Raw genomic sequence first — 27948 nt, 5'->3', positions numbered from 1 at the left:
AAACTTTGGCCCATAATCTTTCTGTATGGAAAATAATAGTTGCTTTATCAGAGAAAATAGAGGAGGATAATAAAGATCATGGACCTAACCTGCAAAGACTCAGTAACTTAAGCACATGTCTATCATGAGCCATTCCATTGGGTCCAACAGAACTGTCACAGTAGTAAAGTTAAGTATATGCATTAGTGTTTGTAGGATTTGTGTGTATATAAATGAATGGAGATAGGGTAATAAAGACCACATGTGTATTTTTTTCACACATATATGTGTGTATTTTTTCTAGTTCAGAAGTGTGTGTGTGTGTGTGTGTAAATTTGGACCCCAATCCTTCAGTTCTTATTCAGGTTCCTAATGAAGTCAATGGAAGCCTAAATGAGGAGCCCTGTATTTTAGCTTCCTCTTTGCATTATCGTTTTTAGTCCCTCTGCCATTATACTGGATAGAGTTCAGTGACTCTGAACTAGTGCTAGGGAACCTTTAACTTACTGCCTCTATCCGGCTCTCACTTATCTAGACACACATCACTACATAGTGTATAGCAACTGCCATTTAAAATGTACGTCTATGTAAGAACTACTTGAAGTAATCTTGGTATCTTCTTATCTTTAAGTCTAAGACACTGTGGAACTGCATCACTGCAGATGGACAAATGTTCAGTTTTAGTGGCACCCACTGTGTCTTGTAAAATCGACTACTGTTCTTGAACAAGTATAGACAATAGCTGATTTTACAAGTTACAGTATGTGGCGATACAGCCCCATGCATTTGACATCCCATGGGATTAGCTATAAAGATAAAACAAGAACTGTTGAATGCACATAATTTGTTTTTTCTAATAGAAACTAGAAGTTGAAAGTGGTCTGACTGTCCATGAATCACTGCTGAAAGCAGAGGCAATTATAAAAGCCCTTTTTCCCTTTTGAAGTAAGTGTCCTTGGGCACAAAATTCAACTGTCTTGCTCATCTGACTGGGTCCCTTTCAAGTTCTCACGTCTATTACTTAATGCTCCCAGTTTTGCTTTTATAACTCTTGATTTAACTTTTAAAACAAACGTGAAAGGAGATCTGTGAAGAGCAGCTAAATGCAGCAGGGAGATCAGAAAACCAGCCAAATAAAGAGGCAGCCAGGATGTGGGGCAAGGGTTTCAGCTGAATGCAATCTAAAAGTCTGTATTGTTTGAGCCTTTATATCCTATCTGATGTGTATTAAAGCAATCTTTCTTTTTTAAAGCCATGATTAGTTACAACATAATAACAGGAGACACTTTGACTAAAGTTTTTCAAACAATTCCTGGAGGTAAGTGTTTATATATAATTTTTGGGGGTGAGGTTAACTAGGTAGAGTGTCAGTCTAAAGCAGTTGCGGTCCACAATGTGTTACCTGGGCTGCAGGGGCCGGATGGCAGGGCAGCCGCAGCCCCGACCCCAACCCCGAACCCCCGCTGCACGGGGCCAGGCAGCTGCCCGCCCTGGACCCCTGCCGGGCGGGGCCCTCTGGGAGCCCCGGACCTCATGGGGCCGGCCAACTGCCCACCTGCCCTGGACCGCCGCCATGTGGGGAGCCCCAGACCCCTGACCCTGTGGGACTCCGGTCCCTTGCCGTGTGTGACAGGCTGGCAGACCTGACCCGCCGCGCTGTGTGATGGGGCAGCCTGGACCGCGCTGCGCCGGGCAGTTGGGAACCCAGACCCCATCACATAGGCCCCCTTTAGCATACACAGCTGTGTGCTAATTGGGCCACATGCGGCTGCGGGTTGAGAACCACTGGTCTAAAATAAATATGGCCCCTATTTCCTCTATGAATCCCCTATTGTACAGTCTCCTAATAATCTAAAAGAACCTTATTTATATATTTGTAATGTCTACATGTGCTTCTCCTGCACTCGACAGCCTCAGTCCTACTACCTGATGGTAGTAGATTCCTGTGCCAGGTCATATGTTTGCAGGATCATGGCTTAAGCCTGTGCAGTGCATATCCTGCACTCTAGTATTAATGGTATCAGCTATGATAATCATCCAGAACTGTTGTTGATCAATGTTAGATTGTATGCAAATTGTTTCTTTAATGTCTGTTTAAACAGTAACATTTCTATATAGCTGACCATGTATTACAAATGTACCACTTAGGACATTCTCTAAAATGATAAATCCAAAATGTCATGGCCCTGTTAAAAGTTTTTTTTTAAATAAAATATCCTCTGATACACAGGAAAAAAATCAGACTTCCCAGCATGAGTGTTAAAACAATACCAACCTATTCAACTAAGCAAACTACCAATAATAAAACCAGGGTTCACTTTGAGCTGCACATCAAATTCTGTCCGCTGCCATATGCAAGTGCAGAGTGAATGGGCCAAGACACACTCTTGGGTTTGTTCTTGACTGATGGATTACCCAGCTGAAACTTTGATGCTGCTTCAGACCTCGCTTTGGAGGGCTAGATTTTTCTGTTGTAGGCTATATATGTGCAGGTAGGATGGGATTTTCAAAACCACTGAGCTTTGGCCTAACTGGGTTCTACTGAAGTCAATGGTAAAACTCTACTGATTTCAGTGGGAGTAGTTAGGCCAACACTGAGCACTTTCAAAAATCCCACCCATGACAGATGTTTATAATATATCTACATACGTAGGGTCAGAATTTCATAGTTAGGTGCATATGTTGGCATGTGCTTATCTTATTCTCACAAAATCCCTATGAGCATGCACTGGGCAGGTGTATCTGTCCTAAGGTCAGGTAATGCTTAACCTTGACATCTGTGGGAGTTTCCTTGATTTCAGTTTGGGGCACGGTCTAAGGTACATTGCTACTAGAGTTTCAAATGTAACTTATCTGTTCCTCACATCCATTTCTTAGAGAAATCTAAATATATAATTTTTTCCTTTATGTTTTAGTTGGTCCAGATAACTTACTTACTTACCGCCAAGTCATTATTCTATGTATTACTATCATCTTTACCCTGCCTATGTCTCTCTATCGTGACATAGCAAAACTGGCAAAGGTAAATCATAATGCCAATGACTATCTTGGTTCAATTATATCAAATCATTGTTTTAAATGCAGCTTATTATATTGCTAGAGAATGTCCAGTTACACTTCCAACAGTTTTTTACAGCACAGTAAAGCACTTGATAGGCTAAAATCTTCCTTTGCAAAACACATCTCTATTCTGTTCTCCCTTCTTTCGTGTATTCCCAGTTGTTTTCATTGGGATTTCATGGCATATTTCACTACCCATTTAAGTCATTGGGAGACTTTCCATTGACTTAAATGGATGTTGAACCTTCAGTGCATGTTAGGAGAGTAGAAAACATTTGAAGAGTCCTATTGTGTGGCTCAGACAAGTGAATTTAACATTATGACTGAATAGTCCTGGTGCTGATGGACTTGTTCTGAAGTCCTAAATGCAACAGAATACAAGCCAATAACATCATGTTAGCTGAGAGATTAAATTATTACTGCCCTCCTAAAGAAACCACACATCAAATTTAGGGCCCGATGGGGTAGTACCTTACTCCCCAACTAGTTACATCAATTTCAGTGGGAATACTTATGTTGCAAGGTACTATACAACATGGGGAAAGAGATCACAATCTGGTCCTTAATGAATATAAAGGGACTTATCACAGTTACATGTTAAACATTTTGAACAAGCACTTTAAATTCATGATAACTTGATTGAATGAAAATGAAATATACTTACAGCAAGTGTTGAAATGATGGAATTATTAGCAGTATAAAACAATTCAACATTCTGTAATTTTATTAAATTTTCATTTTCCATAAAAGAAGACCTAAATAGTTTAATGAGCAAACATTCCCCTCTTAGAATGAATAAAATCTCATTTATTGTAAATATCACCTTTGTTGCTTGGATTGCTTGCAAATATTGCTAATTTCTAAAAGTATTAAAAACAAATTCTAGTTCTTCTTTTAATGTGGAACTTTCAACAAAATGAACTTTCTTCATTGTGCTCTGAAATCTGAAAGATTTAACTGTTGAATTTTTGATCATTTTCTTCACAGGCATGGATTGCTTATATTGAAATTAATTTTAATTTGTAATGAAAGAGTAGAACATTTTGGTGGCTTGCCTAGAGTATTAATCAGCTCCTCTCCTTACTAAGGCCACTCAGCTGACTGAAGTAAGGTGAATTTGGTGATATGCATTTGGCTCTAAGACCAATGCTGCCAAACTGCAACCCTTTTTATGCCCGGGGCGACCACAATCTGGTTTGCAGCTACTTAATCTTACATCATCATCTTCCCCTAAGAATGTAGCTCAAATCATTTGTATAATGATGACAGCGGGGAAGCAATAGCAGCCAATAGCCAATCAGGACAAATTTTTACTCCAGTTATTCAGTCTCATCTCTGCAGGTAGACACTTGTGTCCATGCTTATCAGAATGCAAAATTGAGGCCTATGTGTATTAAATGTCTTTACAATTGCATGCTTTATAACACCTTAAGCTTAAAACATTTATAGATGTCTCATGTGTCCTAAAAGATATAAAGCCAAATTCAGACCTGCTGTAAGCAGATGCAACTTCACTGACTTCCATGAAGTTGTACTTGCTTACATCTGGGTAGAATCTGTCTGATGTTTCATAATTTCAGATCATGTTGTGTTATACAACCACTCAGATACAGGAAAACATTGCTGTTCACAGGAAGGGACTAGCCAGCCTGCATTCTCAAAATACAAGGGCAGAGAGCCATATTTGCTGCTACACAAACAGTTGTCGATGAAAATAAATAAATAAATAACAATCATGTACCTACATAATTACGTTTGCCATTTACTCATAAAATAGCTACAGTGGGTCTGATTTTTCAGAGCTGCTGAGTACTCACAATTCTAAATGAAATAACCAAAGATGCTCAGCATTTCTGCAGACAAGACTCTTTGTAGTAGCAGTGGACTAAAGGCTCAATTGGTCATAAAGCAGTTAAAAGACAATGACAGCAAATAAAACATGGAAATCTTGGAATGCTTTTTTAAAAACAAAGATCTGCTTCTCTGGAAAGGCAGACACTTAAAAAATTTAGCTTTGCTATTAATTTAACTTTTGGAAGAAAGAAGAAAGTTTTCAAATAGAATAATACATTGCTAAAACTACTGAAATTCTGACCAGCGAACTGATAAAACATTTGGATTGTAATTTGCAGGTATCTTTTATTTCTCTGATTTTAACAACTGTAATCCTGATCATCGTGATGATAAGGGCAGCTACCCTTAGCCCACTGGTGTAAGTATTTTTTATTACTTCTGGCTGCCACAGAGTGAATTTTACAAATCAAATGTACTTTATCTATTGTGATTATATTGCATTTGTATGTGTAGAAGTAAAACACCAGGTCTTGTCTCTTTTAAGGATTGGAAATAACATACATTTTACTAATAGCAAAATGAAAAGTTGTTTTAAACCTGCTGTTCAGTTCTATTGAGATTAGAATTTATGATATAGGGAAAAGGAAGGGATGCAGCTACATATGTGGTGTTTTAAATTCTTCTGTAGTTTACTCAGATTATGGCTGAAATCTCATACCTAACTCATCTATATTGTGCAGCTGTCTCCTGGGATTAGAACATTTTACACATGGCATGCAAGATCATCCACTATTTCAGCAGGTTCCATAGACAAAAAGCTAGATCGTGCCTGGTTCAAACAGAGGCATTCCTTTTCTTGCATCTCCTGAGCAAGGGACCATTTACAGTAGCAGTTGTGTGCTTGGAAGAACATAGGGACTGCTTCCATTTAGCATCTGGGTGTGTGAATTACTCCAAAGGGGAAAGCATGGCCATATCCATGCTCTGCCCTAGCACTAGTCTAGGTAGCAAGCCAACTGTACAAAGAATGCTCAGTGGGCACTCCCTCTGCATGGTGGAGTGTTGGCAGAGAAATCATGGCTCCTAAGACACAGTTGTTCCCAGAATTCCTCCTGGAATGGTGCATGAGTGCAAAAGTAAGCCAGTGCCTTAATGGCCCAATCTGGTTCAAAGTAGTATGGATTGAGGATGGTGTTTCAGTCTTAAAATTCTGCATTCTTGCTCATATTTGTGCATACCCTTAATGCGGCTTTGCATGTTTTCTGGGTTAATATGTAATGGTTTAAAATTATTAGATTAAATCTACTTTATCATAAGGATGTGTTGCTTGTAGATACTGTCTCAGATATTTTATTTCTTCTCATTCTCTCCTTCCAAGACAGTACTTTCAGAAATGATGATTCTGAGAGTAGATGTCCTTGAAATGTCATGTCTAACTGTTTTTCACATAGGGGACAGTCAAGTTGGAACTGATGTTAAATTAAATTAATGTAATTAATATTGACATTTCACTGTTCATTAAAACAATTATTTCAAATTCCAGAACTGGAAAACAAGTAGGGGAAAACAAAAAAAGGCTGAACTATACAGTAAATAAAAACACCATTACATCATTCTCAGCTGAATGAGCAGGCAGAAATTGCAGTCCAGCACTCTACTGCACTTCGAGTAATACTTGGCATTGCAGTGTTCCGGATGGTTCACTGCATGCATTTGTTGTGGTAATAATTTTTGTAATTCTGCTACAGTAAGGTTTTTGTGGATCTAATGCTCCTCCTCCATAAACCCCAACATTTGCTTTATCCATTGTTTAATGAATGGTGTCCTCAGTTGTATGTGAAATTCCTGTAGTAAGGAAAACAGACTTTTTTTGAACATATAATTAATTTTTTATCCATTGGATTTGTTTATGCAGTATTTTCAGTGTTTGTATATGAAGTAGCTTCTTACACCATAGAGCTGTTAGCATAACCGTTTGAACATTGCTTCACATAACCATTTATTTGTCTTGTTTGATCACTGTCTGATAATTAAGCCAATCATAGGGCATATTTTTTTTAGTGTTGGCACAGTAGCTAGAATGGCAGTCTTGTTTCTGAAAATGTGACAAACGTACATGTGCATGATCCATAAAAGATGATCCATTCAGCACTGTGAGTGTTTTTCCTTGTTTTGTTTCAATGGAATGATCTGGTAAGCTGTGGTTTCTTACAGAGCTTGTTAAATGCATATTTGAAAGAGAGATTTCTAACTCCCCTGTCAAAAATGAAGTAATATATAATGGCTACTGATGATGACCTTGTTACTATGGTAACACCATCATAATAGGGTATTGTAAAACATGGGGCATTGTTCAGGGTTTTTTTTTATTAAAAAACCAATGATGATTTTTTAAAAAGTGATTTTGGTATTTTATGGTAGATTATTTTGAGGCTTCTTTGAGACACTTTTTTTTTAACACTTTCCCTTTCAAAATCTAATCTAATAAAGAGACTAACTTTTCTAGAAGTTCCATAAACCTTTTTCTGGTATCTATTTCTAGTTGTATATTTAGAATGAGACATATTTTCATTGTGTAAACCTTTTCATTTTTAGTTAGTATTCTCTCCTCTTAATGAGGAAATGAGACAATAGCAATACAAATGTAAGTTAACTAATGTGTGTCCCATCTTTTTATTATAACAAATGAACCAAGTAAATAATGAATAGTCCTATTGGCTTTAGTGGCTTTAGTGGGACTACATGTATAAGGCCTACTCTGTGTGTATAAGAGTTTACAAAATTAGGCCTGTGAAGACTGACCCTAAGCCTGGAATTAATCAAAATCTCAAAATTATTTATTCTGAAGGGAAACAAGGGAGACTAGTTTGCTCCCATATTACCTTGCACAAAACCAAAATATGGTGCTTGCCAATGGTACATGTCTTTGTAGAAGAGCGTGCTGCCCACCTGCTAAAGGGGGGGTGAATGGGAATAGTCTTTCTGTCTTGCAACATTTAAGAGATGGCGCACATGTTTCTCTTTGCAGAATGGATATCAAGTCATCCACCACTTGGACAGATGGGTATCAGTCCAAGGCTGGGAAGAATAAGTGTCTTTCTGAGTGAGAAGGGGTGGTGATACCGGTATGGTCCTAGCAGTTTATCAGTACAACAGGTCTTGATTCACATAGAAATGAGCTAGAAGCCAGTACAAGGAATGAGAGAATTACACCTTTCCAAGCTACTAGCATGACTAGACCTTGGGTTTACAGAGGTTTATTAGATTCAAGTTAAATAAACTTGTGGATTTTTTAAAAAATCAGCCATTTTCAACAAATATTGCATTTATGTCCTCATTTGAGCTTGCCTTCACCATATTAGATTTTATTTATATTGAATGTCTTATTCTTGGTTTTAAAGCAGCAACTATGGACTGCAGTCTTCCTTGTCTTGTGTGCCAATTCAGTGCAGCCTCCTTCACCACCAGTGTCTTTGGACGGATGCTTGGCCTTCTGAATTCTGTTTGGCTCTTAGAGGGTTTTCTATTCCCTTTGCCTTTAAAGAGGGGACTGGGAAAGTAAGCCAGATCTCCCTAATATATCTTGGGGGACCCAAAATATATTTTTAACTTAGACTGACATTTTTTCTTTTAAATCCTTTTTGTATTCCTATAAGCTTGTCGTGTATTTTTTCTTTATTGTTGATGTAACTGAGAAAATTTAAAAGTCTCACTGGTTAGCCTAAGCTTTAAATTGTCTATTCAGGTGTCCCTAGGGTCCAGTCAAAGTGTGCCGAGAGGCAGACCTAAAGTAAACCTTTTTGACACACTTATTTCATTTGAAATGCAATTTTCTTGTATTCTCCTGGGAGGTTCTTCTGGGAGGCCTGTAGTAATTTGGCATTGTTCAATACCAAACCATGCTTTAATGTTAATGTTCAGTTAATCTAAAAACTAAGGTATCTGCTTTTTTGGGTGGGTGAGGGAGTGGGACTGGGGGGAAATTATTATTATTATTTTTTTGGAAGGCTTCAGAAATAATTGATATTTGCATCAGGATATTTTTTGGTTTGACTTTTTTTCCCTTATGGCATAAGTAGAGTCAAGGCATTATATATTTTTTTCAGTTTTGCTTTCATTGCATGTCACCCATATAAATAAATAATCACTGCAGTCTGAAGCTGATAGTGTAGCTGTTAAGAACATCCAGTGTGCAGCCTACAGTTTTTGCCCTCATTACATTTGAGAGGTTGTGGAGTAAAAAAAAGACTGTTTCTCCCTCATTTTACTTCCACCTGCTTATACCGGGTTAATTTTTTAACACATTCAAAAACAACAATGGGTTAGGATTATCTCATCTTCAGAATGTAACAGTCTTCAAACACATTCATATTGCATAAAGCTATTTCATGTCTTAAGGATGAAATTATGAATATACATCGATAGAAAAGGGATAATAGGTAATGCCATTTATAAAGACAGAGCATTTTAACTTTTTTTGGTGTTAATTTATTTATTATGTCAGTGCCTGCATAATAAATAAATCATCACAAAAATTTTGAGAGCAGCCTCTAAAGATTGCACATAAGTGTAGCTGTAAGAGAATTATGCATCTGGCAGCTGATCACAGTAATGAAACACCAAGTGTTCAAGAAAACAACATGAAAGTAGGAATATGATGCTCTCTTGCTCCTTAATAATCATGTAATGACCAAAGAAACTTTACCATATAGTGAAATCCAAAAGTAAAAACAAAGACACTCTATATTTACACCACTGCTAAACAGTTCATTAAGAAAGAGTGGGGAAATACACCAATTATTTTCAAGTAGGGCCATGCCAGAATTTTAGATGATGTCACTTAATTTTAGTTATTTATTTTCCTTGATGGTCAGAAAGACCTCTGTCAATTAGAAATTAAAGGCTAACCTGAGCATTATTAATTTACCTTTCATAATGTTGACTAAGATTAAATTCAGTGGCTACAGTTTTTGAAATAGTTTAATCCAGAGCATAAAACTAACATTCCACGCTCCCTATTTCATTCTACAGTTTTGCCACAGAACAGAAACTGAATTCCACAATTTAATATAAATTTAGTCTATAAATAAAGTCTATAAATTTAGAAGTCAAACCTGAATTAAATCTGCTGTCTGGTGCTCCATGAGAAGAATCATCTTGATGATTGCCAATCTGCACCTTAATATAGCAGTTTTATCACCGATCTTCCATTCAAGAAGATGGAAGTCTTCTTGCTGGTACAAAACATGTAGCTCATCTGGTACAAAAGTGTGACTCCTGTTCCTCTTTTGTAAATACTTTTTCATTTCAATGAAATCTCTATACCTGCTGTGTGTGGCTGGGCTGAGATCAGAGATAACCTTGCTTCCTCCATATTCTGAAAAACCAGGCTCGCTGTCTCTTATTTGACAGCGTACAACACTAAAGACAGAATGATTTCCCCTCACAATGGATTTTGTGATGGAGACGTTAACATTTTAATAACAAAAACGACCCAGATCATATTGTGACCAAACAATTTTGTCTGGGTCTGACTCCAGAGCTTTATGTGATGCACCTTTCACCACAACAGCATTTGTAGCCTTTCTGTTCTTGGACTACAAACAGTGGGGATTCCCCAGCATTCTTTGCATTAGCCAGCACCTTTATTGTGATATACATTCTATTGGTATCCTGGAGACTGAATACAGTCTTACTTTATCTGGGAAACACACGTCTCAGGCCACACACCTCACTATAGTAAGCAATTAGAATTACTTGCCAATTCTGTCTTGCTGTTGGCTTCATTTAATTTGTGGCCTCTTAACTGTTGGTTGGGCTAGTAACCTCCCTTAAGATCTCTTTCAGTTTAATCCTCTCCTATTTTTGCTGCAGGTATCAGGGCTAAATTGATGTCAGCCAGCGTTTTCTCCTTGTGATTGTTGTTACTTTTAGTGTTTCTCTATGCTAGCTTCCATGGTCTTTCACGTCAATTTCCATTTAAGCTCCTCCACTCTTTCTTTCCGAGAAGAAACTATTTAACGTATTGGATGTCGGACTCCATGTTTCTAAAACTAAACTAGCTTTTTACTAAGAGAACTATTTACCAAGGCACTGTAACTGAAGCTATCCTTATGCACACAGACTGACTTCTTGGTGCTCTTCAAAACTCTTCCCTCTTGCAACTTGTCCTCCCTTTAAGTTCCATGAAGGTTGCTAAAGCCTTTCAGCCATCCCCCACTGATGAGGCCAGGTCTACACTAACCCCCCCACTTCGGACTAAGGTACGCAAATTCAGCTACGTTAATAACGTAGCTGAATTCGAAGTACCTTAGTCCGAAGTTACCGCGGTCCAGACGCGGCAGGAAGGCTCCCCCGTCGATGCTGCGTACTCCGCTCGCCGAGCTGGAGTACCAGCGTCGAAGGCGAGCACTTCCGGGATCGATCCAGGACACTTCCGGGATCGATCCGGGATCGATTTATCGCGTCTTAACCAGACGCGATAAATCGAACTCAGAAAACCGATTGCTTACATCCGGACCCGGATGTAAGTGAAGACGTGAGATAGAGGGAATAAATGTCAGAGGTCGAATTAGAATTCCAGAGCTCCTGGCTTTCAATCTAACAGTGAACTAGACATCACAATTAGTGTTTGCTTATACAGCTCACTGTGTTTTTGTACTGCCACTGAGTTTCTGCTTTTTAAACTCCAGTTCAGGAATAAATTGAAGAATGTGTCCCATAAGGGACAGACATCATAATGCTTCCTATGAAAACAGAAAAATCAACTTAATTGAGTGATGCATTCTTTCCATTCCTATTTTACATGTTAAGGAAAATGTTAAGGGTTATAATATATGTATAATTTTGTGTGTGTGGTATTGCACTGTATGGATACTATGTGGAAATTAGGTAGTGCAAACTGTGGTTATTAAGTTCTGTTCCAGTACTGAGAGGTTTGGTTATTTACTCTAAGAATATAGGATAGGATGCACTTCCTGAGTACAGTTAGGTTTAAGGATTTTACTTTTCTGGAGTTATTCCCAAATAGCACAATCTCAGTTTGGTGTCACATATCCAGACAAGATGGTTATGTTTCAGTTAGAGCAGTTAGTATTTCATATCATTAATGCACAGTCCAGTTATTAACAGCAGGTAGTCAGGCTCTCATAGGTTCTGGAACTAGGAGTGCAGGGGGTGCGGCAGCACCCCATGGTTTGAAGTAATTTCCATCATGTACATGGTTTACAGTTTGGTTCAGTGGCTCTCAGCACCCCCACTATACAAATTGTTCCAGCACCCCTGCAGGCTCTTGAGTATTCTTAATTTTAAAAGATTGACTCTTTAGACATCTCTATTCACAACCCCGTAACTGAAGTTCAGAATCCTACCATCATTTCATTTTTAAACTCTTATTACAGGAGTTTATAACATAGCTGTAAAAACTCCATTTTATTTAAAAATGTTCATGTAAAGAAATGCATGTGGTGATGGAGGCATTTTACAGCCATTTTCAAATCAGCTTGAGCTTTACAATAATTTTTAAATGTCAGTGGTATTAAAACCATTATTTTCTTTTTCTGGTTGCATTTTAAATGGTCAGTTAACTCATAAGATGTTATATAAATATAACCTGTCTCACAATTCAGGGCTACTGCCCCTGTATTCCCCTCAGGCTTATTTCCAACAAAGGCACCCTCCCTCAGGCTTCCAGCTCCCTTGCTGTTGTTTCCCTTGGGTGAGGGCCCACTCCACTCTCCCTTCTGACTGGGGTATTTCCAGACTGCACAGTTCCCTGCCTTAACTGTGTTATTCCCAGCACAGAGAGGTTGCCCAAGGACATCTCCTTGCTTTCTCTTCAGTTAAGAGGTGAATTGCTACAGAGATACAACACAGCACTTCCTGTGCAAGCCAACTTTATTCTTAAGGTAAAAAGTATTACAGAGAAAATGTATTAAAAACAATAAAAGAACCTACACACATGCTAATAAACTTACCAAAGTTAACCCAAACCCTAACATGGATTCTGGCAGGAACAGTCCTTCAAACCCTCACCCAAGGCTTATTCCTCGTGATTACCAGTTTATCATAGCTTTAGCTCAGAACAAGCACACAGACCCTCCAATCTTACCCTAAGGATTGGGGCCCTCCATGGACCAGGGATCCTGTCCATTTTGCTGAATCAGGAAGAAGGCCCTGACCCAGTTTAAAACCAAGTTATTTATACAAAACCCCTTCCTTTGTCTGCTGGACCATGGAGAATCTAGTTTGAGCTAATATGTTTGGACTTTTCCGGGGGAGGGGTTTCTCTGGAGATATTACAATCTGAGTGAATTTGCCTACTCACTCACTGCAGTTCTCCTATTTACCGTTCCCATGGAAATACATACAATTTCACAACAACACATATGCAATTTTATTTTTAATACACTTGACCCCATAGGTATTAATCTAATTCAAAAACATTTAATTTAAGTCAAGTTCATTCAGGATATTGCAGGAAATTGTCAGTCTTTCACAACGTGCACTTAATATTATAATGGAAAAGGTTTTAGGATCATAATTCTTGGTTAGAAAGATTTCACAAATTCTTTTTGAATACTCAATTCTGTCAAAGGATAATATAAATTAGTTTTCTCCATGTTTACGTACTGAAAAAAATCTGACCTCCAGTGGCAATAGAACTAAATTGCTATAATGCTATTATGGTTTAGTTTAAATATTGTTAATCCATTTCTGTTTCATACATTTTAATATGTTAGAGTACTTTAATAAGTGTACCATATTTAGTAAACTGTCCAGCAATAAATAGCTATGTCTAATTTAATCGCTGATGTCCCTGATTTGAAATTGTCAGTGTTAAACCAAGGATGAAACCAATTCAATGTTTTTAAAAAAGAATTATTATTTTTTATATTTGTACAAATCAAAACTCTCTTAGATTAACATATATACATATATCAATAAAGAAAATAAAGCCCAACTAAAGCCTCATTTGCTTTTCTCCTCACCACTAAGGCATGCATTTAGACAGAATGTAGGCATTAATTTTTCAATAGCTTGGCTTTAGTTGGTATATCTTAGCTTCAGTTGTGGTGGCTGTTTTTAAATAGTTGATAAATTTTGTGATTATTTTTATTTGTTTCATGAATGTGTATCTGATGGCAAGGAACAGAGCAACCATGTTCCAAGTAATCTTGCTCCTACCTTATCTCCAATATATCTCATCCTGACCTGAAATGCAGTTAAGGTCCTGAGTTTTTCTCCTGTTTAGAGAGACCCAATAAGACTAAATAGTGTAGTAGTTCTGTGATGTGGTGCTGTATTAATTTAGATGGAATAAAGGGACCCAAAGAGTCAAAGGTATTAACAAGACCCTGTCTCTGTCCAACATTAAACAATTTTTAACAAGATTTGGGGTTTGTATACAAAGACCAAACATACCATTAAAAATCCTTTTAACCCTTCATTAAAGATATAGAAAAGAAGGAAAAACAGTTAGAGCATTTGAAATGTAAAGTATTAAATAAGGTCTTCATTTTAAGAACAGCCCTTTAACCTTTAGCTGGAGAGAGTTTTTAAAAGGAAAAAAACCTCAATTGACAATGTCTTAGATGGTATTAAAGATGGTAATACGTGTCCTTTTTGGGGGGCAGGAAGTAAGTTAGCTGAGATAGGCTGGAGCTGCTGTAGTTGCTGCTGCTGTTAAAGTCTGATTCCATTTCCTAAAAGACAAAACAAGATGAACACATGCAAGAGGGGAGAGAACAGAACGGCAAAGATAGAAAATGCAGCTTCTGTCTCTGATATTGACTTTCACTTGCAATATGACTGCTAGAAAAACACAGGCACAACACACAGTCTTATCAGCTACTGTGAAACCTGGCAAATTTATACCAGCATCGGGCTGTTACAGGCCATTTCTTTTAGCTGCATTTCTGGTCACAGGCTTACAGTAGTATTGAAGAATATGCAGTCTTGGCCGCCTCAGGCAGACTTTTATTTAAAAGAAGGCAAAAGGAGAGAGATTGGAAAGAAAAAAAATAAGATGGGGAAGGAAAAGGAAATGGGGGGGGGGGAGGGAAGAGAGAGAGCGAGAGAGCCAAAGTCTCACATCCCAGGTGGTGTGCGGGATTCTGATGAAGCCAGTAGAGGTGGCGGTGTCACCTGGGTCTCTCTCTCTGTCCCGGTCTGGTCAGGACATCTCTCAGGATCAGAATGAGAAAGGCCTGGGGTCCCAGGAGATGGAGGGTCTGGAAGCCATGATGATGAAGCTTGCTCTAGTACAGAGATTCTCAACCTTTTTCTTTATGAGACACTCATAATCTTGCTTCTTTATGAGACATGCCTCCCCGCCCCAACAAGCTATAAAAACTCCCCGGCCCACCTGTGCCACAATAACTGATTTTCTGCATATAAAAGCCGGGGGTAGCAAGCAGGGCAGTTGCCTGGGGCCCTACGCACAGGGGCCCCTGCAAAGCTACATTGCTCAGGCTTCAGCTTCAGCCCTGGGTGGCAGGGCTCAGGGCCTGGGGCTTCAGACCCATGCAGTGGGGCTTTGGCTTTCTTTCCTGGGCCCCAGTGAGTCTAACGCTGGCTCTGCTTAGCAGACCCCTTGAAACCTGGTTGTGGGCCCCGGATCTCGAGTTGAGAACGACTGCTCTAGTAGACAGTTTTTCTCCCTAAGTCTTTCTTTAAGGAATCAAAAAGGGAGTAGTGGGTGAGCCCATTCCCTCATGATTTTGTCTACCATGGCCTGGTTTCTGACATACCAATTTTCGCTCATTGATTTTCGGTCTCAGTGTTCTTGTTTACAGGCATGATCTTAATATAGTCCTTGAATTATACCAATAGGCCTCATAACTCAGTACTGCTCATATCAATAAAAACATGTATTTGTTTGCATTTGAAAGCCATCTCTTTATTTTTCTTATGTATACTATCTGCTTATTTTTATAATAGATTATTGCTCACTTAAGCTATGTCTTCCTCAGGCTAATGTCTTGCCATTCCTTTATGAGCAGTGCAGCCCCAGTAGTGGTAGGAGTTGTGGAAGCACAAATGTAGATAGAGCACTGGTGCTTTTGCTATTATGTTATCTCACCCCACTCAGAGCAGGCAGTAGTAAAGCTGGGGGAGATTTCCCCAAACAAGCTAATATAAACAAGGATATAAAGGCTGGAATATGCTTAGCCTCTTCTTCAACAGAACTTCCTTTTTCTCTCAACCTCATCTGTTCTTCCTCTTCCCAGTTCTCAGCTGAAAAAATAATCTGAAATCCTTAAAAAAACCCATTACTGTAGTAAAGACCATACTCTGTCCCTGTGAGCCAAGAACTCGGCTTGAACCAGTTCTAATAAAATATTTATATAGGTCTTGATAGAGAACAGCATTTCAGCATATACTTACAGTTAAGCACATGCTTAAAACCCTTTCACTTCAAGTTTAAGTGCTGCCATGAATAGGAATACTTTTCTGAATCAGGGCCAAATATGCATCTAGATCTAATAAGCTGTATTTTTAAAATGGAAAATGAAGATTTTACTATTTGGTTGATATGAATTTAATAGTAAAGGAACATAATTTATAAAATAACCCCAGCATTTTTATAGATGGAGGCTGGAATAATCAGGTCATTGCTGTTATTAAAATCTGTTCTTAGGGAAAGCCTGACACCTCTCAAAAAATGGGAATATAATGAATGGGGGGAGAGAATGAACAAAAATAAATAAATAAATCTGTTTGGAAAGGGTTTAAAAGTTTGGCAGCAATAATATCTAAAGTAATGCCTGCCAAGGAAAGTGCTGCTTGAAAGAGCTGACTTAGTAACAGAGAGGGGGAGAGAGAGACAGAGGTGGTGTGATGGTTGTGACATGCTGTTTTGCCATGAAGGAAGAGTACAGCAGCTGAGGCAGCAGGTGGCAGCAGCTTCCCCTCAAAACAAAGTGGAAATTGAAGCAAGCAAAATTAGCAGGAGCTAGCTGTATGGCAGCATTCTCCTCTGTAATGCCATTTTGTCTGTTCTGTAAAACTTCTGTAAAAGAAGTTCTCAGTTGGTATACAGCTTCCATCTGGTATGTGAACAGATTGCATCTTAGAAAAAGGATGTTCTTCTCCGTTTCCCCAGAGTGTGCATCAACATATATGGGGCGGCTAAATTCATTTTACAGGATGGAATTTCATGTATCAAACTCTGGATCTGATTTAACAAAGATTGTTGCAAACTTTCGTTTCTGGGCCTTAATCTAAATTGCATTCTGCCGTCATTCCCTGAGTATATTTTAAAATGGAGATTGACAGCAGTTTAGACTGTCAAGACTCTCTATATAATAAGATGATAAAATTATGCACAATTTAAAAAATACATAAATCAAAGTGGTAACTGCAGCCCAGTGACAACAGTAAGACATGAATTCATGTAGTGGAAACTGTTGTTTGACTGTTGATTATTTCAGTACATACACTTTGGGCTTGCCTCCACAGGGACTTATTCGTAAGGTGAATTTAAGCTGCTATAGTTCTATTGGTGTAACTCCCTGTGCAGACCCTTCTATCAGAATAAAAGAGTGCATTTTTTTTTGTTTAGCTTATGTTGCTTTGGAAGCAGTTCAAGCTAAACTGAAAAAAGGTACTCTTATTCCTGAATAAGTGTGTTCACATGGGGAGTTATATCAATCGAGCTATTGCAGTTTAACTATGAAAGTATATCTGGAAAAATCTCATGTATTGACAAGCCCCTAGAATGAAATTTATTTCCTCTGTATAAAACCTGAGTAAATTCAGGGGATAAGGGGTGGTGTATGGGGGGGGGGGGGGGGAATCCACCAAAATCTACCAACCTATGACCAGGGCTCAGGGCTACAGCAGTTCTCCTTTGTCCCAGCTCGCTGCTGCTTTGGCATACAGTCACTGCAGTTCTTCCACACAACTTGTGGGGGGTTGATAGAGTCATTGGAGCCACATAATACAGAATCCCTTGGCTCCTTCCTTATCCTACCCTAAACTCCTCCATATGCAGGACTGTTCTAGTTGTACTTCCTTAAATTTGTTTCTTACCACAGGGCTCCGGGGATGTGCAAGATCCTCCCTACCAGAGGGAATATCATTCCCTGAAGAACAGACCTATTTGGGACAGTGGGGTTGCACAGATGTGAATGAGGGCAGAATTTTGTCACACTTGGACTAAAGCCCTAGGAACAAATGTGGAGCTCCCATTGAAATCCTCAGGATCTACATGTGCAGATCCAGAGGAAAAATCTGTCCCTTAATATTCAGAGTAGAGATCTACAGTGTTATTTGGCTAACCTGACCCCACATGGGGTCAGCACCATGGCCTTCACTGTCCTGATTGCCATTTCCAGAGTGTTTGGATGTGATAATCTTCCCTCTGTAGGCTCTAGTGTGCTGGTACTCTGAGGTCTTCCGATTGCTTGTTACTGCACAACATGCCTGTCGTCCCAGAGTGGGAAATGTCACATCCTCTGGAGTTTTTCATCTGTACATTCTGGAGCATAGTTAACAGAGAAGCCCCAGACTGGATCATGGTATAAAGCCTGAGGGGCGCACCAGAAGGAGGCACTGGAGATTGAAGTGGAATTGTGAGCAGGAAGCTGTGTCTGGGGTTGGTAGGGGAGAACCAGGTGGCATTGTTGGGGATGAGAAATCAGAATCATATGGGCTGAGTGGAAGGTGGAGACCCACGTAGAATGAGATAAATATCCAAAATGTGAAGCTGTTTGATGTTTGCTATGTACTGCACCCTTCATTTGTATTTGTAATAATGAATTGATTTAAACTGTGCTATATTTCCACTGCCCTGGAGTACACTAGCTTAGCTTGGTACAAAATTTTTATTTTTAATGAAATGTTGTTGTTTTTTAATTGCCATGTGTGTTTCAGCATTCGTTTGCCATCATAACAGCTTTTTAATCTATGGCTCTTTGGAAGAACCCACTCTGAGTAACTGGTCTCGCATCACTCATGTGTCTGTCTCACTCGCTCTGTTTATCAGTGTGGTGTTTGCTGTATGTGGATATGTGACATTTACCGGCTACACAGAAGGTAAGATACTCTACACATCTATTTTAAGGCTTATCTTGGCCTTCTGACACTTTCCACCCCTTTTGTTTGAGTTCAGTTAACTCCCTGCAGGGTAGAGAGAGGAGGAAATGCCAAGCTGATCATTGTCTTTTTAGTTATACTTGAAAAGGAATGTCTGGGATTTACCCTTCTTACCTAGTAGTCAAAAATATAGGAGTGGGGTGAGAAACCAGCCCAGGGTCTATGCTGTGGAAGATACTGTAGACTCAGGAGCAGAGCCCTGCTGGTGGAAAGCCCACACCAAGGAGATACATTAGCACAAAACTGCTTCCCTCTGTTGGGAGGATTGCATGGGTTTAGCAAAGCACAAAAATAAACAGCACTGCCAGGGGTAGAGCATGGCCAGAGTGGATGGGGAAATATGATGAGTACATATAAAAGCTTAAATAGTTTCCACACATCCCCTCAACACACTGTGCTGGCAGTGCTCTTATAGTGGCTAACTTAGAGCTGTTTCCCATGTGCCCAGCAGAATCTTATCAGAGTGGAGCAATGATACTTCCATCACCTGCACTCCTTCAGGATGAAATTGCCCTGGAGTGCAGGTGGCTAGGCTGCCACTGACTGGTATGACTGACACACACAAACCTCTGTGGAAGAATCGAGCAGCTGATGGGGGAAAAACTCATTCCCTGTTGCTGAGGAGGAAAAGAGACATTCTGAGAGCGTGAGGGGGGAAAAGTCAGCTTCCCTTCTAGCAGTGAGGGGAGAGTGAGGGTGGTGTGTGGGGGGAGCAACTTTCTGTCTAGTATTCCTAAAAACATACAGCCTTTTGCCTTGAGGATCCGCTATCTCAGGGGTCGGCAACGTTCGGCACGCGGCTCGCCAGGGTAAGCACCCTAGCAGGCGGGGCCAGTTTATTTACCTGCTGACGCGGCAGGTTCGGCCGATCGCGGCCCCCATTGGCCGCGGTTCGCCGTCCCGGGCCAATGGGGGCGGCGGGAAGCGGCGCGGGCCGAGGGATGTGCTGGCCGCGGCTTCCCGCCGCCCCCATTGGCCCGGGACGGCGAACCGCGGCCAGTGGGGGCCGCGATCGGCCGAACCTGCCGCGTCAGCAGGTAAATAAACTGGCCCCGCCCGCTAGGGTGCTTACCCTGGCGAGCCGCATGCCGAACGTTGCCAACCCCTGCTGTATCTAAACAGAGTTACATTTTTCATATGCACAACTCAGGTATGCACTTTCTTTGAAACTGCAGCCTAGATTATTAATGTCAGAAATGTACCATAGGGTTCTCATTGTCTTTGTAACAGATTTTACTCTCTTTCTGTCTTTGGGAATGAGCGGGAAGAGGGAGGTAAGCGTTAAGGGAGGAAGAAATTTGTTAAATACATCATTGTTTCTCAAGTCAGTCAAACAATTTTAGAGACATTTCTTCAGTTGTTTCACAGTTCTTTTACAGTCCAGTTTAAAGCTGTAAGAGGTTTATCACCTCATCTTTTTGTGGCAGACAGCAGCATTTAGCTGTGCTTGGAGTAGGGGATTTTCACTCCCTTCCCTCCTCCTCCCGCCCCCATTTATTTATCCAGGAAAGCAACCTACTCCAGTCATTGCTTATACCCATCTTTCTAGCTGGACTGGCTGAGTACAGAATGACTAAAAATATATTTCAGGACTGGGAAAATCATACCTTCCTATTTTTTTTGTGTATATATATATACTAGACACTATATTAAATGACCTGGTAGGCCATCTAGGTATAGTCTTAAGATTTTTTCATGTTCCATGGTAAGTTAGTCATTCAGCCTGAACTAGATCCCATGGTCACCTTTCCCCAGAGGTCCTTTGCTATAATCACTAGGTGAGGTGTTTACTTGAATTGTATAGCAGTATAATAGTAAACTGATGCAAAAGGAATTACCAGTTAATAATCCATATGTTTACATAGGGTTTTGAAGGTTTGAAATCCCCCAGTATAGTGTTGCAGCTGTGATTAGATCCTGTAATACGATACACAGGAAATTCAGGTCTCTAGCTGTACCCATCTAGTCTTCCTTATGTGATTGTTCTTGTCCTAAGAATAACAAAAAGGAAATCTGTTTGTTTTAACCAAATGTTTTTCTTTCTAAAACTGTGTCACATACCGATTAAAAAAACAAACACCAGAAGCACCATTACAAAGTAATCTCAAAAAGAAAGCTGCAAAAAATAGGATGACAATAGGCTTACCCCTGTAATATGTGTATGATAGATAGATAGATAAGTAAATACTCAAGTGGAAATGATCTTGAGAACACAAGAAATAATAGAAAATTCTGTTACTATCGGGGTGGTGAAAGTTAACTTTGAATGTAATTTGTGATTATTTAATCATCATTTTCTGATTTATGTCTCCAAAAGTGGGTCAGAAAATCTCAAGTTTTTGTATACAGTTATTCTGGTGACTTATCTCTCTATCTGCATTAGTGTAAATGTCAGCTAATAATTAGCCACAGTTGTCATTAATTTGAAAATAATTTCATTTTTCACTGTTCTCTAGGAGATATATTTGAAAACTATTGCAGAGACGATGATCTTGCTACATTTGGAAGGTTTTGCTATGGAGTCACTATAATCCTGACTTTCCCCATTGAATGTTTTGTGACTAGAGAAGTGAGACATTTATCTCTTTTTCCATGATGTTTTTAATCATATGCTTAATCTGTAAAATATATGGTGAGATCTGTCCTAATTGCAATTACTGACTAATCTTATGTAAATATCAATACCTAATGGTCTGGTGCATGCTAGCTATAGCATTTAGTGGGCTTTTTCTTGTGATTTAATAAACTTAATATTGTTTTCTTGAATACTGTTGCTTAAATTCTCAGTGTGGTGTAATGGAACTGGCACATAGTGAACTCCAGTATGGTGACTCACTCAGTATAGTATGCAGGAGGTGGTTGTAACTGATTGGGGCAGGGGATTTATAGTAAAGTAGAGGGAAAGTCCTGGAATGTTTCACTGTACTGTAATCGATTAATGGGAAATCTGTAAGAAATCTTTTCTTTTAATAAATGACTTCATGGTAAGAAGGTTTCACTGTGTTTATCGGGTGAATGAGAAGAGTGCCACTATGTCCTGAAAATATAGTAAAGTCAAATGTTGGGGGTTTTTGCATAATTTTAATATGAAGTAATTTCTGGAAAAGGAGGGATGCCTCTCACTGAAGTCAAGAATTTGAGATGGTTGAGAGCCATAACATTCTCACCTGCTCCTTTCATTTGCATTATAAATCATAGCATATAGAATTTAAAACATGCAGCTTGTTAAAATAAATAATTGGCCAAAGTAAAGTTACAAACTGTGTTTTCATTTCAGGTAATTGCCAATGTGTTTTTCAGTGGGACCCTTACCACCATTCTCCATGTTGCTGTGACAGTAATTGTAGTTGCTGTAGCCACAAGCATATCTTTAGTGTATGATTGCCTTGGAATAGTTTTAGAGCTGAATGTAAGTGCACCTAATGCTCCATTATTTACTAATCACTCTTTAATATAAATGGAATTCTGAAAAACTACAGTATTCTTTTAAATGTAACATAGTATAGTGTTAACAGTGTCACAGAAGGAAAGGAATTATTTGCCTCCTCAGAAGATAAGATAAAAGAACAATGTCCTGAAGCTAAGGAAGAAAAGTTCAGGCTGGATAGTCAGAGGACTTTCATAACCTTCAAGAGTAAATGTACAGTGGAATAGACTTATCAAAGGATGTGGCTGATGGCTATGGACCATGACTATCAGTAGTTAAGTACAGGTTAGATAAGACAGTGGAGTATAATGGGACCTGTTAAAATCTTGACACTTGTTGTTAGGAAATAATTAGAGTTGCTGCAGTATTACAGGTATCCCATATTGAGTCACTACATCCTCTAGCCATGGCCCTTCCCCAGGTAGTGCTGCTGACTTTTGAGCCTAGATTCCTGACAAGCTCATGGCAGAAGGGCGGTTGCAACCAATTTCTTGCACTGCTATTGGACTTTCCTTTGCACTTGAGCCACCAACAATGTCTTTACTATGGGAAGGCCAGAGTGGGGGATCCAAAAATGACCTCATAGGAGGGAAAATATATCTCTTGCAAAGTGTCATCCCTAAGACTCTGATACTGCCTCAAATTGAAGGCAGAGGCTCCAAAACCATGGATTCAGTTTAAAGACAGATACTAAGGTTTTTCTTGTCTTTAATACTTACACAACACAAAGTGTTAAAAAATGTGTAACGGAGTAGCTGGCCCATTGAGTGAAACTGGCCTCAGCACTCCTGTTCCAGGCCAAGTGTTCCCAGATGGGCCAATTAAGACGGCAGGGCAGCATTTGGGGAGCAATCAGAGGCCTGGTGAGATCTAGTGAGAATCAGAGCAGACTGAGTGAGGTAGGAGAAGAGAACTGCCAAAGAAAGAAGGTACTTCCTGGGAGAAGGCTAAAGGTAGGAGAGCAGCAAGAGGGATTTGCTGGCTGGTGTCTCTAAGCCAAAGAGCTAGGGCCAGATGGCTGAAAGCAGGAGGAGGAGGAGCAGCAGCAGCAGCAGCAGAGGGAGTTGCCTGATGACCCTAAACCAGAGCCAAGGGCCAGAGAAGGCTGAAAGAAGGGAGAGCAGTGGAGGGGCTTACCCGCTGGCATCTCCTTGCTGGAGAGCTGGACCAGAGAAACGGTAAAAGGAGAATACTCCCGGCAGAGAGGCTGTGGGAGTCCCCACTGGAAGGAACAGGGTTGCACACAGAAAGAAGGGGAGTATTATTTACACTGGGGTGATATGGACTATGTTTTGGGATATATTATGGAGTACTTACACCATGTTTGTAAATAAATTGTTTGGGACTAGAAGATAAGCTTGCATGGAGTTACTGGGGACTCAAAAGGGAAACTGAGGAAATGGGCCACTTGTAGGGCTGTGCTGAGTCCACAAGGCAGTGTCCGGGAGGGGCCACTTGTTACAATCTGAAAACTGGTTTTTCTGGTAAAAACATTTCCACCTAGTGGAGTCTTGTATGTGAATGTAGATTGTTAGCCAAACTGAAATAGTAATAATAGAGGAAGCAGACTACATAGCTCATCAAAACATGCCTGTGTTATTAGCCAGTCTAAATTTATGGTAACTCTCTGGTTTTTAACCAGTCCTCTAGCTTCAGTTTCAGTCCAGATATTTATAATAAAACATGCCTTATAGCAACTGAGCTCCTTGAGTCTATCTATTTAGCTTAACGAAGAGAAGATTAAGGTGTGACTAGATTACAGACTATAAGTACCTGCAAGGGAAAAAATATTTAATAATGAGCTCTTAAATTTAGCAGAGAAAGATATAACATGATCCAACAGCTGGAAGTTGAAGCTAGACAAAATCAGTCTGGAAATAAGGTGTACATTTTTAACAATGAGAGTAACTAACCTTTGGAACAATTTGCCAAGGGTTGTGATGGAGTCTACATCGCTGACAATTTTAAAATCAAGTGGATGTTTTACTAAAAGATACGCATTAGGAATTATTTTAGGGAAGATCTCCGGCATGTGTTATACTGGAGGTCAGACTAGGTTATCGCAATGGCCCCTTGTGGCCTTGGAATCTATGAATAATATAGTAGGTATGGGTATGTCACACTTCAGGGTGTAATAGTAGGGGGTTTGAGAGATCCCTGTAATAAGAGCCACTGCTTCTGATACATAAGAGGAACCTAAAAATGGCTCTCTATGTTGCTGTTCATTTCACTTAGTTGAGAATCCTAGGACCTGATTCTGCAAGCTCTATTGAAATCAGTGAACGAGAAGGAAGTGAGTTGGTCTCACCACAAGTGCAAGGATCTTCCCACAAGTAACAGCTTGAAGGATTAGGGCCTTGGTGAGGAACATGTTCTCCGCATTACAATTTAATTTCCACCTGAGCAATGAGAAGAGGCTTTATAACAGCCACATTAGCTGCTTGTGCTCACACTGATACTGGAGATCTGATTCTGCTATCCAGATAAACTACCTGACTGGCCTCCTCTCAAATCATTGTTACCTGCATAGTTTCTTTCCAATTAATCCTTTCCAAATTATAAATAGCTTAAAATAAACAGAATGAATCTTGGCTTGGTTTAGCCATGCTCGATGTTCCCTTTGGCATTTCCCCCAATACTGCTTGTTTGGCATCTGTTGGCAACTTTCTTTCCAGCAGCTCTCTCTATTTTTAAGTTGTGTGTATGAAATTCATACATGTGTATAATTCACAAACAGAATTTTCTTATATTATAGATTTTCTTTATTGTTACAAAAAGACTTATCTCTTGTATAATTAACCTGATGTAGTACTATTTTATTACACTAAATTAATATATTATTGAGGCACTGCCAGGGAATGTCAGTTCCACTCTCTTGCCAAAATTAGTAAATGGGTATGATTTTTATGTGTAATTGTCTACGTAAGTGTTTTCTTTTTAAATAATCTTCCATATAAGTAAGCATTCCATAAATATAATAATATTGTCCCTTTTAGCCCAAGCAGTTAACCAATTTTTGAGTCCTTCCCAGGTTGTTTCCATTGGGAGAAGAAGCTGAGGAGATGAGTCTGGTATCTCTTTGATGTAATCATGTTTATTTACAAAAATGTACACAAAGTCCTGTTTCCCTGAACATAGTAGAAACAAACAGGAGAAAGTTTCCTTGTTCAGAAAGCCCAGTCTGCCTTCTCTTTGAGTATTATGCCTAAAAGAATTTCTGTCTCTTGGTTTCCTCCCAAGCACTATGATCACCACTGCTTCTTTTAATCCATACACAGATACAGCTGCCAATAAATCAATTCCCCGTGTTTGCAGTCAGACTCTAGGGAAACCCCTTGGGCCACATGGCTTAGCTTCCAGGTCTTGCCATGGTTGACCATGACTTGGGCAGTTGCTTCTGTTGTTTCAGCTATAACTAAGCAAAAGGGCCATTTAATTGCTCCATCATGTAGCCTGAATGAAGGGTGCATAGTACACCCATTGACTTCTACCAGGTCTGTAACTGATGACTGCCAATAACACTTCCCAGCATGACAGTATAAGTAACAAGAAAATACAGATGAATGAAACAAAGACACATTAACGTATGGATTGCTACACCGCCTGCAGTCTCTCTAATCAACAAATTTATGGATACTCTTAACTGAAATTAATGCAGACTACTCATAAAGCGTGTGTAAGAGGGTGGCAAGTTCCAACATCATGCACAGAAATGCAGAGCTCTCTGATGGCAAATGAAGCATGGCTGCAACAATATTATAGCCTGCACTGGTGCTTACTTAAGAAAATACTTCAGCACATGCTTAACTCCATCCCTACCCAGGACAGCACTTAAGTATATGCTGGACTTGTAGTTAGTTCCCTTAAAAGTTCAGCACATATGTAAGTGTTGTCCTGAGCAGGGATGCTTTCATGACTCAGGGTCTATGTTTGGAGGCATTGCTCGACAATATTGTTCTGAGCAGCTGCTAGGAGCAAGTTAAACTGCTGCATTGATGTTTATCATGCACAGGAAGCTTTTCTTTGTTTTACTGAAAGGTAAAAACTTTAAGGAAATCCAAGTAGGTGCTTTGTGATAGTGCATGAAAGAAGGATTAATGAATAATACTGCCCCTTTACATTTCTTCTAAAACCTTATCAGGAATTGTTCCTAAATATTTCACGTGACAAAATATTTCAAAGCTATTCAAAATGTGGGATTTACTGTACTTCTGGAGCTGAAATTTTTCATGTGATTTTGGCTTAATAGAAAGCAAGTTCATGTAGGGTAAAATTTCACCCTGTTATGGTAAAATGAATATGTTGTAACTGTTTCCTTCATCCTGAGACATTTCAAATTATAGTGCAGACTCCTTTGCAATCGATTTGGGTTTTGGTGATTGAAACCACCCAGAAGAAAAGCCACTACTCTAGTTTCTTCTCATAGGAAACTTTTTGCACAGATCTAATTACCGGTTAACTATAAACTAATTATAAATGTTTGTTTTGTGCTGGAGATGTGAATATATGCGCTCATGGGTTTTTTTTGTTTCCTCCTACCAGGGGATTCTCAGTGCTACTCCACTTGTTTTTATCATCCCAACAGCATGTTTTCTGAAGCTGTCTGAAGAGCGATGGAACCATTCAGATAACCTCATATCCGGCCTGATTCTTACTGTTGGTGTGTTAGTGATGACAGTTGGATTTGTTATGACTATCTTGCATCCCCAAGAATGTAGCCATGGAAAAGAAATGGTCTACTGCTTCCCTAATAATGCCTCTCTTTACAACAGTACACTTCCACCTTTTTAGCCAATTTGCAAGTCCTGAGTCTAAAGGGCCTGTCATCAGTTCATACTAATTTAAATATGACTGGGACAGAGTCCTCTTATGTTTTCGTACTGACTAAGAATCTTAAACTGTACAACTATATTTGTGTATCGTGTTTTATGCTATTGTCTTTTTCTAGATGAGAATTAAGCTTTGACTTTTAAGATTGCATGGCATCAAACCTGACTCTTCAGTAGAGTCTCACTAAATTGGATGAATAACTCGAAAACCAATTGCTAAGGATGTAATTTTGCAAATTTGCAAATTAGTAATCAAATACAATTAAAAAACATAGATTAGGCATCTCAAAGTGTACTTGCTCTAGTCATTTAACAAATGGAGTTTTAATTACCTTTGATAACTCTTCACAGAATACTAGTAAACATACTCTAGTATATTTTCTAAAAGTCCTGAAACTGTATTATTAAGAGACCTAACCATACCACTCTGCTATTAAATCTTTGCTGAGAAGTGGGGATAGCCCCACTTCTATAGTAGTGTATCTGTAGTGTATCTGGCTTAGAGTGAAAATCACCTTGGTGCAGAGGACCAATACAAATGCAAGACCTGTGCATTTAAATAGGGTTTAAGTGGGACTTTTGTTGTGCAGAGGACCAACACAGTCTGTGCACAAGTGCAGTTTTACTCATTGAATAGTGAATTACAAGGTTGTTTGCTGTGTTTTTATTAAAAGGATTTTATATGAATAAAATAGCATTGGTATTTTTTAAAATGACTGACGATATAGTCTGCTTTAAAATCGTTACTATGAGATTGAC

At 39.3% G+C, this 27948-nt stretch overlaps 1 protein-coding gene across 1 annotated transcript; it reads left to right on the top strand.

Moving 5' to 3' along the window:
* Positions 1–1231: 1231 nt before the first annotated feature.
* On the top strand, positions 1232–27525 carry SLC38A11 (solute carrier family 38 member 11). Its single transcript, XM_065413721.1, has 8 exons — positions 1232–1297; positions 2895–3001; positions 5172–5251; positions 8617–8623; positions 18648–18873; positions 21390–21502; positions 22211–22342; positions 26903–27525. Exons 1-8 carry the CDS (start codon positions 1234–1236, stop codon positions 27149–27151), a joined length of 978 nt encoding a protein of 325 aa, XP_065269793.1. The 5' UTR covers positions 1232–1233; the 3' UTR covers positions 27152–27525.
* Positions 27526–27948: the final 423 nt, after the last annotated feature.

Source organism: Emys orbicularis, chromosome 11 (genome assembly GCF_028017835.1).
Source record: "Emys orbicularis isolate rEmyOrb1 chromosome 11, rEmyOrb1.hap1, whole genome shotgun sequence".
Lineage (NCBI taxonomy): Eukaryota > Metazoa > Chordata > Testudines > Emydidae > Emys > Emys orbicularis.
Note: the sequence above shows the minus strand (reverse complement) of the source record. Positions and strands in the feature narration are given on the sequence as shown.